This window comes from Doryrhamphus excisus, linkage group LG6, assembly GCF_037039965.1.
Source record: "Doryrhamphus excisus strain RoL-2023G ecotype Guam linkage group LG6, RoL_Dexc_Guam_v1.1, whole genome shotgun sequence".
In the NCBI taxonomy this organism is placed as follows: domain Eukaryota; kingdom Metazoa; phylum Chordata; class Actinopteri; order Syngnathiformes; family Syngnathidae; genus Doryrhamphus; species Doryrhamphus excisus.
In genome coordinates this window covers 1,206,928-1,224,348 of record NC_136362.1, presented here as the reverse complement: position 1 = coordinate 1,224,348, position 17,421 = coordinate 1,206,928, and the positions used below count along the sequence as shown (strand labels likewise).

Here is a 17,421-nt window from a genome sequence, read left to right as displayed (position 1 = left end):
ATTATTATTATTATTTGTTATTTATATATTTATTATATAAAATTATTACAATAATAACTAAATTATAAATAAATTATCATAATAATTAATATTTTTATTATAATTTATTTAATTTATTATTATTATGATTATTGATTAGAATTTTGACTTTCCATAATAGGCACTTTATAACATAATTTTTTTAGCTACCTAATTTTCCAAAAATAACAACTTTAATTACATTTAATGTATTATATTATAATATAATATTTATATTTAATTATAGACATAAACATGCAATTGGCCCCTGTCAGTAATCACCCTTTGATTTAAAGATCGGTGATACCTTCTAAATACACTATTTAACATGATTAGAGCCCTCCAGACATGCGATAACACCCCTATAGTCACTCATACACTCTTATTACCCAGTATAGTAGACATAATAAGATAAAATATGACACATAAGACATAAAACACCTGTTTACAATCTCCTACATGGGTTTTTAACATTATTAGAGCCCTCTAGGCATGAAATAACACCCCTATAGTCACCCTTACAGTCCTATTACCTGATCTAGTGGAAATAATTGGAAAACACAAGATATAGGAAACTTGTTTACGACCTTCTAAATAAGTTTTTTTAAACATTATTAGAGCCCTTCAGAAAGAAAATAACACCCCTATAGCCACCTTTACACTCCTGTTAGCTGATGTAGTAGCCATAATTGGAGAACATAAGACATAGAAAATTTGTTTACGACCTTCTAAATACTTTTTTGTTAACATTATTAGAGCCCTCTGGACATGAAATAACACCCCTATAGTCAACTTTACACTCCTGTTACCTGATGTAGTAGCCATAAATGGAGAACATAAGACATAGAAAACTTGTTTACGAACTTCTAAATACATATTTTAACATTATTAGAGCCCTCTAGAAAGAAAATAACACCCCTATAGTCACCTTTACACTCCTGTTAGTTGATGTAGTCGCCATAATTGGAGAACATAAGACATAGAAAACTTGTTTACGAACTTCTAAATACATTTTCTAACATTATTAGAGCCCTCCAGAAAGAAAATAACACCCCTATAGTCACCTTTACACTCCTGTTACCTAATTTAGTAGCCATAATTGGAGAACATAAAACATAGAATACTTGTTTACAACCTTCTAAATACATTTTTTAACACGATTAGAGCCCTCCAGATAGAAAATAACACCCCTATAGTCACCTTTACAATCCTGTTATCTGATTTAGTAGCCATAATTGGAGAACATAAGACATAGAAAATTTGTTTACGACCTTCTAAATACGTTTTTTAACATTATTAGAGCCCTCTGGACATGAAATAACACCCCTATAGTCACCTTTAGTACACTCCTATTACCCGATTAGTAGACACAATGAGTGACAATAAGACATAAAACTTGTTTACGACCACCTAAGTATGACCTTCTATTTATACCTTAACATTATTAGAGATCTCTACACAGGAAATAACACCCCTATAGTCACCCTTAAATTCCTATTACCCAATATAGTAGAAATAATAAGAGAAAATAAGACATAACTTGTTTATGTTATAAGACTTTAACATTATTAGAGACCTCTGGGCATGAAATAACACCCCTATAGTCACCTTTACACTCCTATTACCCAATATAGTAGACATAATAACATAATATAGACTCACACCTATTAGTATTGTTGTTTCTGTTTTACTTCCTTAATGTCACATGACTGACACCTGGTGACTAGTTTAGAATACTACAAATCATCTCAATGTCTTTGAATGCATCAGGATGCCTTATATTTCTATTGTACTTCATTTAGTGGTTTTTATGTTGTAAAATACTGTCAAATGTACTTAAATGTGTATATTTTGGAGTAGTTAGCAGGATTTATTTATTATTAGAGTTTTTTTAAAAGTGAAGCCATGAAATGTTTGGCTTTTTCTTGAGCTTTTTGGGGCAACGTGACTTTGGAGCGCTACGGTTGATGAGCAAAGGGGACAAACAGGAAGTGGGTGTCCTGGCTGCTCGGTGCAAATGTCGCCAACCTGTCAATCAAGCCTCGGGTGTTGAGCCTCAAGGTCGTAGCGCGTCTCCGCATTGTTTCCTGTCGGCTTTGTCTCGGCGAGATACGAGGCGTTTATTCGCCGTGATGATGCTAAAGTAGCGGTGATCAAGCGGCGCGGCGGCAGGAAGCCCAAGGCCGCGTTGGGAGATAAAGGATCCACGGCTTTATGATGATTGTCTTTGTTTTGTTTTGGTTTTTTTCCTTCATCTTCTAATCGTCGGCGTCACTTAGCGTTAGCCTTGAATGCAGCCGCTAACGCTAAATCCATCACACCTCCTGTGTCTTCTTCTTCTTTCTCCGAACTGCTTTGAAATGCTCACTTGTTTGCGACCGCGGCGCGTCTGGCTCCCCCGGGGGCCAAGATGGCGAGTGTTACTCATGGCGGCGCCGAGCGAGACGAATTAAAAGTAATGACGCCCGCAGGGACCTGGCGGGACCACGTACCGCGTTGGCAAGGCCGACGGAGGGGGCGGGGCTTTGCAGCAGCATCATTAGCATCGTTCCACGTTCCACTAGGAGTGTAAAGGGGACTATAGGGGTGTTATTTCATGTTTAGAGGGCTCTAATAATGTTAAAAGTCCATTTAGAAAGCCGTAAACAGTTTTTTTTATGTCTAATATATTGGGTACTAGGAGTGTAAAGGTGACTATAGGGGTGCTAGTTCATGTTTAGAGGGCTCTAATAATGTTAAAGGTCTATTTAGAAAGCCAGAAACAGTTTTTTTATATCTTACATGTCTTATTATGTCTACTATATTGGGTAATAGGAGTGTAAAGATGACTGTAGGGGTGTTATTTCATGTTTAGAAGGCTCTAATAATGTTAAAAGTCCATTTAGAAAGCCGTAAACAGTTTTTTATGTCTAATATATTGGGTAATAGGAGTGTAACGATGACTTTAGGGGTGTTATTTCATGTTTAGGGGGCTCTAATAATGTTAAAAGTCCATTTAGAAAGCCGTAAACAGTTTTTTTTATGTCCTACATGTCTTATTATGTCTAATATATTGCATAATAGGAGTGTAAAGGTGACTATAGGAGTGCTAGTTCATGTTGAGAGGGCTCTAATAATGTTAAAAGTCCATTCAGAAAGCTGTAAACAGTTTTTTTATATCTTACTTGTCTTATTATGTCTACTATATTGGGTAATAGGAGTGTAAAGATGACTATAGGGGTGTTATTTCATGTTTAGAGGGCTCTAATAATGTTAAAAGTCCATTTAGAAAGCCGTAAACAGTTTTTTTATGTCCTACATGTCTTATTATGTCAATGTATTGTGTAATAAGAGTGTAAAGGTGACTGTAGGGGTGTTATTTCATGTCTAGAGGGCTCTAATAATGTTAAAAGTCCATTTAGAAAGCCGTAAACCGTTTTTTTAAGTCTAATATATTGGGTACTAGGAGTGTAAAGGTGACTATAGGGGTGTTAGTTCATGTTTAGAGGGCTCTAATAATGTTAAAAGTCTATTTAGAAAGCCAGAAACAGTTTTTTTTATATCTTACATGTCTTATTATGTCTACTATATTGGGTAATAGGAGTGTAAAGATGACTATAGGGGTGTTATTTCATGTTTAGAAGGCTCTAATAATGTTAAAAGTCCATTTAGAAAGCCGTAAACAGTTTTTTATGTCTAATATATTGGGTAATAGGAGTGTAACAATGACTATAGGGGTGTTATTTCATGTTTAGAGGGCTCTAATAATGTTAAAAGTCCATTTAGAAAGCAGTAAACAGTTTTTTTATGTCCTACATGTCTTCTTATGTCTAATATATTGCATAATAGGAGTGTAAAGGTGACTATAGGGGTGCTAGTTCATGTTTAGAGGGCTCTAATAATGTTAAAAGTCCATTTAGAAAGCCGTAAACAGTTTTTTTATGTCCTACATGTCTTATTATGTCAATATATTGTGTAATAAGAGTGTAAAGGTGACTATAGGGGTGTTATTTCATGTCTAGAGGGCTCTAATAATGTTAAAAGTCCATTTAGAAAGCCGTAAACCGTTTTTTTAAGTCTAATATATTGGGTAATAGGAGTGTAAAGGTGACTATAGGGGTGTTAGTTCATGTTTAGAGGGCTCTAATAATGTTAAAAGTCTATTTAGAAAGCCGTAAACAGTTTTTTTATATCTTACTTGTCTTATTATGGCTACTATATTGCGTAATAGGAGTGTAAAGGTGACTATAGGGTTGTTATTTCATGTATAGAGGGCTCTAATAATTTTAAAAGTGCATTTAGAAAGCCGGAAACAGGTTTTTTATGTCTTACATGTCTTATTATGTCTACTATATTAGTTAGTATGGATGTAAAGATGACTATAGGGGTGTTATTTCATGTTTAGAGGGCTCTAATAATATTAAAAGTCCGTTTAGAAAGCCGTAAACAGTTTTTTTTATATCTAACATGTCTTATTATGTCTACTATATTGGGTAATAGGAGTGTAAAGGTGACTATAGGGGTGTTATTTCATGTTTAGAGTAATTGTGTTACAGTAATTGATTAATCACGATGGGGTCTGGACCCAATTAACAGCCATGAACGAGGGATTACATTGTAATATACTGTTAGCGCATTGCTAACCTCCCTCCATTCATGTCACACTGCTACTTTTTGCCCTGGGAAACAAACTAGTTGGGTCTACAAAATCTAAAAAATCTTTCCACCAACTGGCTTGATTGATGAGCTTCCTTTGGCTCCGCCTCTCCACAGCCCACCTGTGCAACGGAACCTTCCACAAACACCTGCAGGACCTCTTTGTCCCCTTGGTGGTGCGCTACATTGACCTGATGGAGTCGTCCATCGCGCAGTCCGTCCATCGCGGCTTCGAGCAGGAGACCTGGCAGTCGGTCAGGTGAGAACCGTCCTCCCACCCATCTCATCGGGAGAAGCACTTTCACGCCCACAAGCCAACAAACACACTTCCTCATCCGCCATGCACAACACATTATTAAGAGAATATTAAGAGTATAGTACAAATATTAAGAGAAAACAAGGCATATAAGACATAATACCACTGTTTACAATCGTCTAAATATGCTTTTTAACATTAATAGAGACCTCTAGATGTGAAATAACACCCCTATAGTCACCTTTATACTCATATTATCCAATATAGTACAAATATTAAGAGAAAACATGGCATATAAGAAATAATACCACTGTTTACAGTCTTCTAAATTTGCTTTGTAACTTTAATAGAGCCCTCTAGATGTGAAATAACACCCCTATAGTCACCTTTGCACTACTATTATGCAATATAGTACAAATATTAAGAGAAAACATGGCATATAAGAAATAATACCACTGTTAACAATCTTCTAAATATGCTTTTTAACTTTAATAGAGCCCTCCAGATGTGATATAACACCCCTATAGTCACCTTTGCACTACTATTATCCAATATAGTATACATAATAAGAGAAAACATGGCATATATACAACATAAAACAACTGTTTACAGCCTTCTAAATATAGATTTCAACATTAGAGCCCTCCAGACATGAAATAACACCCCTATAGTCTTTTTAGCACTCCTATTATCCAGTATAGTACAAATATTAAGAGAAAACACGGCATATAAGACATAATACCACTGTTTACAATCTTCTAAATATGCTTTTTATTATTAATAGAGACCTCTAGATGTGAAATAACACCCCTATAGTCACCTTTATACTCCCATTATCTATTATAGTACAAATATTAAGAGTAAAAACGACATTTAAGTCATAATACCACTGGTAACAATCTTCTAAATGTGCTTTTTAACATTAATAGAGCCCTCTAGATGTGAAATAACACCCCTATAGTCACATTTTGCACAAATATTAAGACAAAACACAGCATATAAGACATAATACTACTGTTTACAATCTTCTAAATATGCTTTTTAACATTAATAGAGCCCTCCAGATGTGAAATAACACCCCTATAGTCACCTTTATACTCCTATTATCCAATATAGTAAACATAATAAGGGAAAACATGGCATATATACACAGCCTTCTAAATATAGATTTTAACATTAGAGCCCTCTAGACATAAAATAACACCCCTATAGTCACCTTTATACTCCTATTATGCAATATAGTACAAATATTAAGAGAAAACATGGCATATAAGAAATAATACCACTGTTTACAATCTTCTAAATATGCTTTGTGACTTTAATAGAGCCCTCTAAATGTGATATAACACCCCTATAGTCCTCTTAGCACTCCTATTATCCAATATAGGCCAAATAAGAAGCTGTTTAAAAAGCCCCATTGGTATAATTCATGCAATCATGTGTTTATCTTTTGGTGCATGAAAGGGTACCGAGTGAAAGTGAACAAGCGATGTTCAGGTGTCGGCGATGGCGGAAGAAAAGGCAAGGACAAGGACATGCGGCACGCGGGGACACAAAAAGGGGCGCTCACACACGATCGATACAATGGCGCTGACTTTTATTGACGCTCGCGCTTCTTTGCCGGAACGAGTGGCCGCCATTGTTGCTCGTCTTTGTCACCGACTCCTCTTGTCTCCTCTTCTTTCTTTTCCTACCCGTCCACCCGGGGACTCGGACCCACCAGGTCTCTAACTAACAATCTAGCCGGGGTCCCTCTTCCCAAAGTCCCCGGCCTCCCTTTGTCGCTGCCGTCCATGCCCAGCTTCGTGGCGCCGGCCTGGATGGGACAGGACAACACGTACGTACGCTGTCCCCAGGTCTTGTGTGTTGTTTCAAGTCCTATCAGTGGACCATCTGTCCCCTGAGGTCCAGGTCCACTCGGGGACAGATGGAGACCCGCCCATTGCTGCTTGTGTCTGTTTGCATGTTGCCAGATTGTTCCGGCATGACTTGAACGTGTACTACTCATCTTTCTGTACCCACACTCAAAAAACTGGTATTGACCCCGTCCCGGTCCTGTTGTCTGAAGTCGGACAAAACCATGTCCAGGCCCTATTCTCTCCTTGATCAGGGTGATGCCCCAAAATCCTGGTGCTGACCTTGTCCGTGTCCCTGTCCACCACAAAAACCCTTGTATTGACCATGTCCCATTGTCTGTAGTTGGACAAAATCCTGATACTTACCCTGTCCACATCCTAAACCCTGACTTGGAACTGTCCAGGTTCCAGTCCTGGTGTAGACACTGTTACTTAACCAGTGTTACTTGTCCTTGTCCAAAACTCTGGTATTGACCATGTCCCATAGTTGGACAAAATCCTGTTCATGATCCAAAACCTTGGTACTTACCCTGTCCACATCCTAAACCCTGACTGTGAACTGTCCAGGTTCCAGTCCTGGTATAGACTCTGTTACTTAACCAGTTCAAGTCCTGGTACAGATGCCGTCTGTGTCCAGAACCAAGATGTTGACTCTCTGACTAAACCAGTGTCAGACCTGGTCCTTGTCCAAAACTCTGGTATTGACCATGTCCCATAGTTGGACAAAATCCTGTTCATGATCCAAAACCTTGGTACTTACCCTGTCCACATCCTAAACCCTGACTGTGAACTGTCCAGGTTCCAGTCCTGGTATAGACTCTGTTACTTAACCAGTTCAAGTCCTGGTACAGATGCCGTCTGTGTCCAGAACCAAGATGTTGACTCTCTGACTAAACCAGTGTCAGACCTGGTCCTTGTCCAAAGCTCTGGTATTGACCAGGATAAACATTCCGAATCATGGTGCCGATCCGAAACTCTGTAGTTGGACCTGTCCCTGATCCAGTTGGTAGTCCAGAATTCTGATATTGATCTTGTCCATGTCCCTGTCCACAACACAAACTCTGGTATTGACCATGTCCCATTGTCTGTAGTTGGACAAAATCCTGGTACTTACCCTGTCCACATCCTAAACCCTGACTTTGAACTGTCCAGGTTCCAGTCCTGGTATAGACTCTGTTACTAAACCAGTGTCTGACCTGGTCCTTGTCCAAAATCCTTGTCCAAAACTCTGGTATTGACCAGGATAAACATTCAGAATCATGGTCCCAATCCTAAACTCTGTAGTTGGACCTGTCCATGATCCTGTTGGTACTCCTGAATTCTGACATGGACCTTGACCATGTCCCTGTCCACCGCACAAACACTGGTATTGACCATGTCCCATTGTCTGTAGTTGGACAAAATCCTGATACTTACCTTGTCCACATCCTAAACCCTGACTTTGAACTGTCCAGGTTCCAGTTCAAGTCCTGGTACAGATGCTGCCTCTGTCCTGAACGAAGATGTGGACTCTCTGACTAAACTAAAATGTCTGACCTGGTCCTTGTCCAAAATCCTTGTCCAAAACTCCTGGTATTGACCAGGATAAACATTCCAAATCATGGTCCAAAACTCTGTAGTTGGACCTGTCCATGATCCTGTAGGTACTCCAAAACCCTGTCCATATCCTAAACTTTGACTTTGAACCGTCCTGGTTCCAGTTCAAGTCCTGGTACAGACACTGTCTCTGTCCTGAACCAAGATGTTGACTCTCTGACTAAACCAGTGTCAGACCTTGTCCTTGTCCAAAACCCTGGTACTTACCCTGTCCACATCCTAAACCCTGACTTTGAACTGTCCAGGTTCCAGTTCAAGTCCTGGTACAGATGCTATTTCTGTCCAGAACCAAGATGTTGACTCTGTGACTAAACCAGTGTCTCACCTGGTCCTTGTCCAAAACTCTGGTATTGACCAGGATAAACATTCCGAATCATGGTCCCGATCCTAAACTCTTTAGTTGGACTTGTCCATGATCCTGTTGGTAGTCCAGAATTCTGACATTGACCTTGTCCATGTCCCTGTCCACAACACAAACCCTGGTATTGACCCTGTAATGTTCGTCCAGGTGGTCCAAACAAAGGTTCTGTCCTATTGTCCATTTTGCATAGACTTCCTGTTCTGATGTTTTGGCCAGTACCATTTTTATGGGGGGGAAGACTTTCTTCAAGTTGGACTGAGGACATTGGAATCAGAGAAAGTCTTTGCCGGTTGCCGTGGTTACTGAAGCCTGGACTCACCTGCCAGCATCGACGTGTCCAAACTGACAGCGTTGGTGGCCGGGTCAGAAAAAGACCCCCCCCCCCCCCCTCTCTTGTCCACTTAGTTTCTCCCAAACATGGACCACACGGCTCGCCTTGCGCTTCCATGAAAGCCATCAAGAAGAGAAACAAAAAGAAATCTGGCACTTGATTAGCGAGCACAGACGGGTGAGTGGGATCGTCCCGTCCCCCCGGGGGAAGGGGGCGGGGGGGGCGGAGTTCCTTCAGAGAAGAGCGCCGCTAATTAGACTTGAGGGGGGACAGCCGCCAAGCGTGTAATTTGCGCGGCAGACGCGGCCCCGACGCGTTTATTTCCTCCTCGCCACTTGTTGAGGTGGACGTCTTTTTAAGGCAAAGTGAGAAAAGTAAGTGCTTATTGTAAACCCCCACGCCCCCCCCAAAACCCCCCACCACCCGGCCCCCACACTTCCCTCCCCCGGCTGTCATGCTAACCGGCCGCTGTACACTTGGATGTTTCTGCCTGCGTTGTGTTGTGTTGTGCTCTTGCACGTTCATCTGTCCCAGCTCCTTGAACGCACCACGAATGCCCTGTGTGATGTAATGATATGTAGTACTCTACACTGGTCACTAGGTGTCAGTAATGATGATGACACAATAGCCACTACAGTAAGTACTGTACAGAACAGGAAGTCAAACAAGAATGAACTCTCCCAATGCTAACACGCTTGAGCCTATATTACGTCTTATATTCTCTTAGGTCTACTATGTTGCGCAATAGAGTGTAAAGGTGACTATAGGGGTGTTATCTCATGTCTAGAGGGCTCTAATCATGTTAAAAACTGTAATTAGAAGGTGGTAAACAGGATTTTTTTATGTCTTATTTTCCCTTATTATGTCTACTACATTGGATAACAGGAGTGTAAGGGTGACTATAGGGGTGTTATTTCATGTCTAGAGGGCTCTAATAATATTAAAAAGCATATTTAGAAGGTGGTAAACTGGATTTTTATTTTCTCTTACATCTACTATGTTCAGTAATAGAAGTATAAATGACTATGTATAGTATGAGTATAGATGACTATAGGGGTGTTATGTTATGTCTAGAGGTCTCTAATCGTGTTAAAAACTGTATTCAGAAGGTGGTAAACAGGATTTATGTCTTATTTTCTTTTACATCTACTATATTAATTAATAGGAGTGTAAATGATGACTATAGGGGTGTTATCTCATGTCTAGAGGGCTCCAATTATGTTAAAACTGTATTTAGAAGGTGGTAAACAGTTTTTACATGTCTTATTTTCTCTTATTATGTCTACTACATTGGATAACAGGCGTGTAAGGGCGACTATAGGGGTGTTATCTCATGTCTAGCGGGCTCTAATCATGTTAAAAACTGTATTTAGAAGGTGAAAAACAGTTTTTATATGTCTTATTTTCTTTTACACCTGCTATGTTCAGTAATGGGAGTGTAAAGAATGACTATAGGGGTGTTATCGCATGTCTAGAGGGCTCTAATCGTGTTAAAAACTGTATTCAGAAGGTGGTAAACAGGATTTATGTCTTATTTTCTTTTACATCTACTATATTAATTAATAGGAGTGTAAAGATGACTATAGGGGTGTTATCTCATGTCTAGAGGGCTCTAATCATGTTAAAAACTATTCAGAAGGTGGTAAACAGGATTTACATGTCTTATTTTCTCTTACATCTACTATAGTCAGTAGTAGGAGTGTAAAGGTGACTATAGGGGTGTTATTTCATGCCTGGAGGTCTCTAATAATGTCAGTCTATTTAGGTCATAAACAAGTTATGTCTTATTTTCTCTTATTATGTCTACTATATTGGGTAATAGGAGTGTAAAGGTGGCTATAGGGGTGTTATGTCTTGTCTAGAGGGCTTTAATCGTGTTAAAAACTGTATTTAGAAAGTGGTAAACAGGATTTACATGTCGTATTTTCTTTTACATCTACTATATTCAGTAATAGGAGTGTAAAGGATGACGATAGGGGTGTTATCTCATGTCTAGAGGGCTCTAATAATGTTAAAAACTGTATTTAGAAGGTGGTAAATATGATTTATAAGTCTTATTTTCTCTTACATCTACTATAGTCAGTAAAGGTGACTATAGGGGTGTTATCTCATGTCTAGAGGGCTCTAATTATGTTAAAACAGGAAGTAGAAAATGTGTGCATATGAATGTTGATGTGTCATTAGTATTATTTTCATCAGTGTCGTGCGTCTGTTGTTTGTGCCTTGAAAGCATCAAATAGGAGTTTTACAATAACAAGGCGTGTGTGTGTTGTTGTCATGGCAGCAACGGCTCGGCCACATCGGAGGATTTGTTCTGGAAGCTAAACGCTCTGCAGATGTTCGTGTTGGACCTCCACTGGCCCGAGGCGGAGTTCGCGAAGCACCTGGAGCAGCGGCTCAAACTGATGGCCAGCGACATGATGGAGGCCTGCGTCAGGCGGTGATGCCGCACGGAGAACACGACTTCAAACATAATGCTCAAAACTTCATCTGGAATTTTTTTTTTTCTTGTCCCGCAGAACAAAATCCGCTTTTGATGGCAAATTGCAGAAAGCCAACAAGTCGACGGACTTCCGTGTGCCCTTGTGTGTGTGCACCATGTTGAACATCCTGATGGACGCCAAGAGACAATGCTCCAAACTCTGTGTCCTGGACACCGGACAGGAGGTACACACACACACACACACAATAGAACATCATCTATGTAGCAGAACCTCCAAAGTGGAACAGTAATTCCAGAAATTCCCACAAAGTAGGATTCTTTAATTCTAAATGGAATATCTTCATAGTTACAACATGGGAAACAACCTTCTAAGTATGTTTTTTAGCATGATTAGAGCCCTCCAGACATAAATAATACCCCTATAGTCACCCTCCGACTCCTATTAACCAATATAGTAGACATAAGAGAAAATAGACATATCCTTATATAGTATCTATAGAGGACATAATTGGAAAACATAAGACATAGGAAACTTGTTTACGACCTTCTAAATACATATTTTGACATTATTAAAGCCCTCTAGAAAGAAAATAACACCCCTATAGTCACCTTCATACTCCTATTACCTGATCTAGTGGACATAATTGGAAAAAATAAGACATAGAAAATGTGTTTATGACCTTCTAAATACATTTTTTAACATTATTAGAGCCCTCCAGAAAGAAAATAACACCCCTATAGTCACCTTTACACTCCTGTTACCTGATTTAGTAGCCATAATTGGAGAACATACGACATAGAAAATTTGTTTACAACCTTCTAAATATTTTTTTTTAACATTAGAGCCCTCCAGAAAGAAAATAACACCCCTATAATCACCTTTACACTCCTGTTAGCTGATGTAGTAGCCATAATTGGAGAACATAAGACATAGAAAACTTGTTTACGACCTTCTAAATACATTTTTTTTATCATGATTAGAGCCCTCCAGACATAAATAACACCCCTATAGGCACCTTTACACTCCTGTTACCTGATGTAGTAGCCATAATTGGAGAACATAAGACATAGAAAACTTGTTAACGACCTTCTAAATACATTTTTTTATCATGGTTAGAGCCCTCCAGACATAAATAACACCCCTATAGGCACCCTCCGACTCCTATTAACCAATATAGTAGACATGAGAGAAAATAGACATATCTTTATATATCTATAGAGCCCTGTAGACATAAAGTAGCACCCCTATAGTCACCGTTCCACTCCTATTACCCAATATAGTAGACAAATATAGTATATGTAGACACAATAAGAGACAATAGACATACCATATAAGGAATGCATGCAACAATATTAACACTAAAATGGCTAAAATTGCTACTATGTTAATGTTAGCGTGCTAATAATGCTAACAATAGCATGCAAAACCTACCAGAATAGCGCCCGTGAATGATAATAAAAATGGCTAAACATGCTACTATGCTAATTTTCACATGCTAACAATGCTAACTGTAGCATGTGATACAGCATAATAGCGCTAAGTGCATGCCGATGTGAATGCTCATGAAAATGGTTACACATGTGACTACGCATGCTAACATGCTCACATGCTCACATTAGCATAATCAATCAACTTAAATGCTGCTATGCTAATGTTAGTATGCTAACAATGCTTACATGCTTACTTACTGTGACTGTTACTGTGATAAGTTCTACTCATAAAATGGCGACTATGCTAATGCTTGCATGCTAACAATGCTAACTGAAAGCATGTGAAACAGCATAATAGCGCTAAGTGTGTGCCGATGTGAATGCTAACATGCTAACATTAGCATTATAGCAGAAAGTGTTTCATGAGTTCCACGTATAAAATCAGCTTAAATGCTGCTATGCTAATGTTAGTGTGCTTACATGCTTACATGCTAACAATGCTAACTGTAACATGTGAAACAGCATAATAGCGCTAAGTGTGTGCCGATGTGAATGCTAACATGCTAACATTAGCATTATAGCAGAAAGTGTTTCATGAGTTTCACTTATAAAATCAGCTTAAATGCTGCCATGCTAATGTTCGCATGCTAACAATGCTAACTGTAGCATGTGAAACAGCATAATAGCGCTAAGTGTGTGCCGATGTGAATGCTAACATGCTAACATTAACATTATAGCAGAAAGTGTTTCATGAGTTCCACTTATAAAACCAGCTTAAATGCTGCTATGCTAATGTTAGTGTGCTAACAACGCTTTCATGCTTACTTACTGTGACTGTTACTGTGATAAGTTCTACTCATAAAATGGTGACTATGCTAATGTTCGCATGCTAACAATGCTAACTGTAGCATGTGAAACGGCATAATAGCGCTAAGTGCGTGCCGATGTGAATGCTCATGAAAGTGGTTACACATGCGACTACGCATGCTAACATGCTAATATTAGCATAATAGCAGAAAGTGTTTCATGAGTTCCACTTATAAAATCAACTTAAATGCTGCTATGCTAATGTTAGTATGCTAACAAAATAAAATGGCGACTATGCTAATATTCGCATGCTAACAATGCTAACTGTAGCATGTGAAACAGCAGAATAGCGCTAAGTGTGTGCCGATGTGAATGCTAACATGCTAACATTAGCATTATAGCAGAAAGTGTTTCATGAGTTCCACTTATAAAACCCGCTTAAATGCTGCTATGCTAACAATGCTTACTGACTGTGACTAGAACTTCTACTCATAAAATGCCGACTATGCTAATGTTCGCATGCTAGCAATGCTAACTGTAGCATGTGAAACAGCACAATAGCGCTAAGTCCGTGCCGATGTGAATGCTCATGAAAGTGGTTACACATGCGACTACGCATGCTAACATGCTAACATTAGCATAACAGCAGAAAGGGTTTTATGAGTTCCACTTCCATGTTCGCATGCTAACAATGCTAACTGTAACATGTGAAACAGCATAATAGTGCTAAGTGTGTGCCGATGTGAATGCTAACATGCTAACATTAGCATTATAGCATAAAGTTTTTCATGAGTTCCACTTATAAAACCAGCTTAAATGCTGCTACGCTAAAGATAGCGTGCTAGCTTGTTAGCATGTAATTGTAAACAAATAATAGCACACAGGAAGACTCGCGTGATGATGTTTTGAACTCCGAGTTTTGTTTGACTTTTGAGGCAGGTGACTGCAAAATGGTACCACTTTGGAGGCTCGGCTCGATGTGCTCCAATGACAAAAAGTCTGCGTTTGTTGTTTTAACGAAGTCGAAGGAAACGTCCTTCAGTCGCTCGCCGCGGCCTCATCAAGTTTTTTTAGACATGAATTGAAGGAAGCCGCCAGTCATGTGACCAGACGTTCGTCATTATTCCCACTCACGAGGACGCACTCTTTAAACGTGAAGAGAAACTCTCCAGAGGCGTCGCCATGACAGCCGCTTTATTTCTCATTCAGGGTGTTTTGAAAGTCAAGACTTTCCGCCGTTTTTTTTTTTTCTTTTCTTTTCTTTGCCGGCTTTCTGCTGGCGTCTGAAGAACAGGAAGAGACGCTAAAAGCTTCTCCCACCGCTGAGCGGGTCAAAGTGTGGCATCAGCTGCTAAAGCCTCAGCCTTTCTTCCAAACACGCCGCCGCTTGATTGGCTGGGAGGCGAGCGTGAGGCGGCGGCCTTGACGCCAATGACAGCCAAAAAACCCTCATTCCCACCCACCCCCGGTCCTCCCCGCTCCTCGGGCGCCGGCAGCCTGTTAGAGAGCTAACAAATACGCCGCGACGCCTCTCAGTCGTATTTCATGTCTTTAAGATGCTGCAACCTCAAAAAGTCGAATACCCAAATCCCTCGTTTATCACGGTTATCCAAACTATAAAGAACAGGGTGGCCTGCTGTGCTTTGCTTTGCATGCAGGCCCATAATATAAAGTATTAAGGAGAATGGGACAGGCTGATGCGCTTTGCTTGCAGGCCTACAATATAAAATATAAAGAATATAATCCCCTGCAGGCCCATAATATCAAGTATTACGGAGAATAGGACTGGCTGATGCGCTTTACTTGCAGGCCCATATTATAAAGTATGAAGAAGAATAGGACAGGCTGGTACACTTTGCTTGCAGGCCATAATATAAAGTATTACGGAGAATAGGACACGACACGCTGATGCTCTTTACTTGCAGGCCCATATTATAAAGTATGAAGAAGAATAGGACAGGCTGCTGCACTTTGCTTGCAGGCCCATAATATAAAGTATGATGGAGAATAGGACGGGCTGATGCTATTTACTTGCAGGGCCATCATACAAAGTGTCAAAAATATTATGGGCCTGCTGTGCTTTGATTTGCTTGGAGGCCCACAATATAAAGTTTGGAGGAGAATAGAACTGACTGTTGTGCCTTGTTTGCAGGCCCATAATATGAAACATAAAGAATAGGATCCCCTGCTGTGCTTTGCTTGCAGGCCCATAATATAAAGTATGAAGGAGAATCGAACAGGCTGCAGGCTTTGCTTGCAGGCCCACAATATAAAGTATGAAAAAGAATAGGACAGACTGATGCTCTTTACTTGCAGGCCCATAATATAAAATATGAAGGAGAATAGGACGGGCTGATGCTCTTTATTTGCAGGCCCATCATACAAAGAGTCAAGAATATTTTGGGCCTGCTGTGCTTTGATTTGCTTGCAGGCCCATAATATAAAGTTTGGAGGTGAATAGGACGGGCTGTTGTGCCTTGTTTGCAGGCCCATAATATGAAACATAAAAATTAGGATCCCCTGCTGTGCTTTGCTTGCGGGCCCATAATATAAAGTATGAAGGAGAATAGGACAGGCTGATTTTCTCTACTTGCAGGCCAATCATACAAATTGTCAAGAATATTATGGGCCTGCTGTGCTTTATGCTTGCAGGCCCATAACATAAAGTATGGCGGAGAATAGGACAGGCTGCTGTGCTTTGCTTGCAGGCCCATAATATAAAGTACGAAGGAGAATGGGACAGACTGATGCTCTTTACTTGCAGGCCCATAATATAAAGCATGAAGGAGAATAGGACAGGCTGATGCTCTTTACTTGCAGGCCAATCATACAAAGTGTCAAGAATGGGCCTGCTGTGCTTTATGCTTGCAGGCCCATAATATGAAACATAACGAATAGGATGCCCTGCTGTGCTGTGCTTTGCTTGCAGGCCCATAGTACAAAGTATGAAGAGTAATAGGACGTACTGCTGTGCTTTGCTTGCAGGCCCATAATATAAAGTATGGAGGAGAATAGGGCGGGCTGCTGTGCCTTGTTTGCAGGCCCATAATATGAAGCATAACGAATAGGATGCCCTGCTGCGCTTTCCTTGCAGGCCCATAGTACGAAGTATGAAGAGTAACAGGACATGCTGCTTTGCTTTGCTTGCAGGCCCATAGTACAAAGTATGAAGAGTAATAAGACATGCTGCTGCACTTTGCTTGCAGGCCCATAATATAAAGTATGGAGGAGACTACGGCAGGCTGCTGTGCCTTGTTTGCAGGCCCACAATACAAAACATAACGAATAGGATGTCCTGGTGTGCTGTGCTTTACTTGCAGGCCCATAGCACAAAGTATGAAGAGTAATAGGACGATTTGATGATGTACCTAATGAAGTGTCCTGTATGTTGTGTCATGCTACGATGACATCACCGTAACCAAGACACTAATCCAACGTGTTTGTCTCCTCCTCGTCGGCCCCTCGTGTCTTCCCGCACGTCCTGGTTTGACCGCCAGACCGACAAGCAATGGGTAAGTCCTAAAGTCTATTTTTTCCCCCGTCTTCAAACGTCCCAGAAGGGGGGGGTGTAACCCCCAAGGAACTGAATGAAAGACACACAAGCAGCAGGAGTGAATGTGAATGTGTTCTCCTACTGGCCGCCTTCGGTACCGCAGCATCCGCGGCTCCCGCAAGAAAGTCAGGAGT

The 17,421-nt window shown here is 40.2% G+C and overlaps 1 protein-coding gene across 1 annotated transcript in view; it reads left to right on the top strand.

Annotated features, from left to right (window-relative positions):
* The window catches only part of cadps2 (Ca++-dependent secretion activator 2), a 132,293-nt gene that overhangs the window by 83,537 nt on the left and 31,335 nt on the right, over positions 1 to 17,421 (top strand). The window contains exons 19-22 of the mRNA XM_078791090.1: positions 4,771 to 4,912; positions 6,633 to 6,746; positions 11,338 to 11,493; positions 11,573 to 11,720. Coding sequence (XP_078647216.1) covers positions 4,771 to 4,912; positions 6,633 to 6,746; positions 11,338 to 11,493; positions 11,573 to 11,720 — 560 coding nt within the window. The remainder of the gene's footprint in view (positions 1 to 4,770; positions 4,913 to 6,632; positions 6,747 to 11,337; positions 11,494 to 11,572; positions 11,721 to 17,421) is intronic.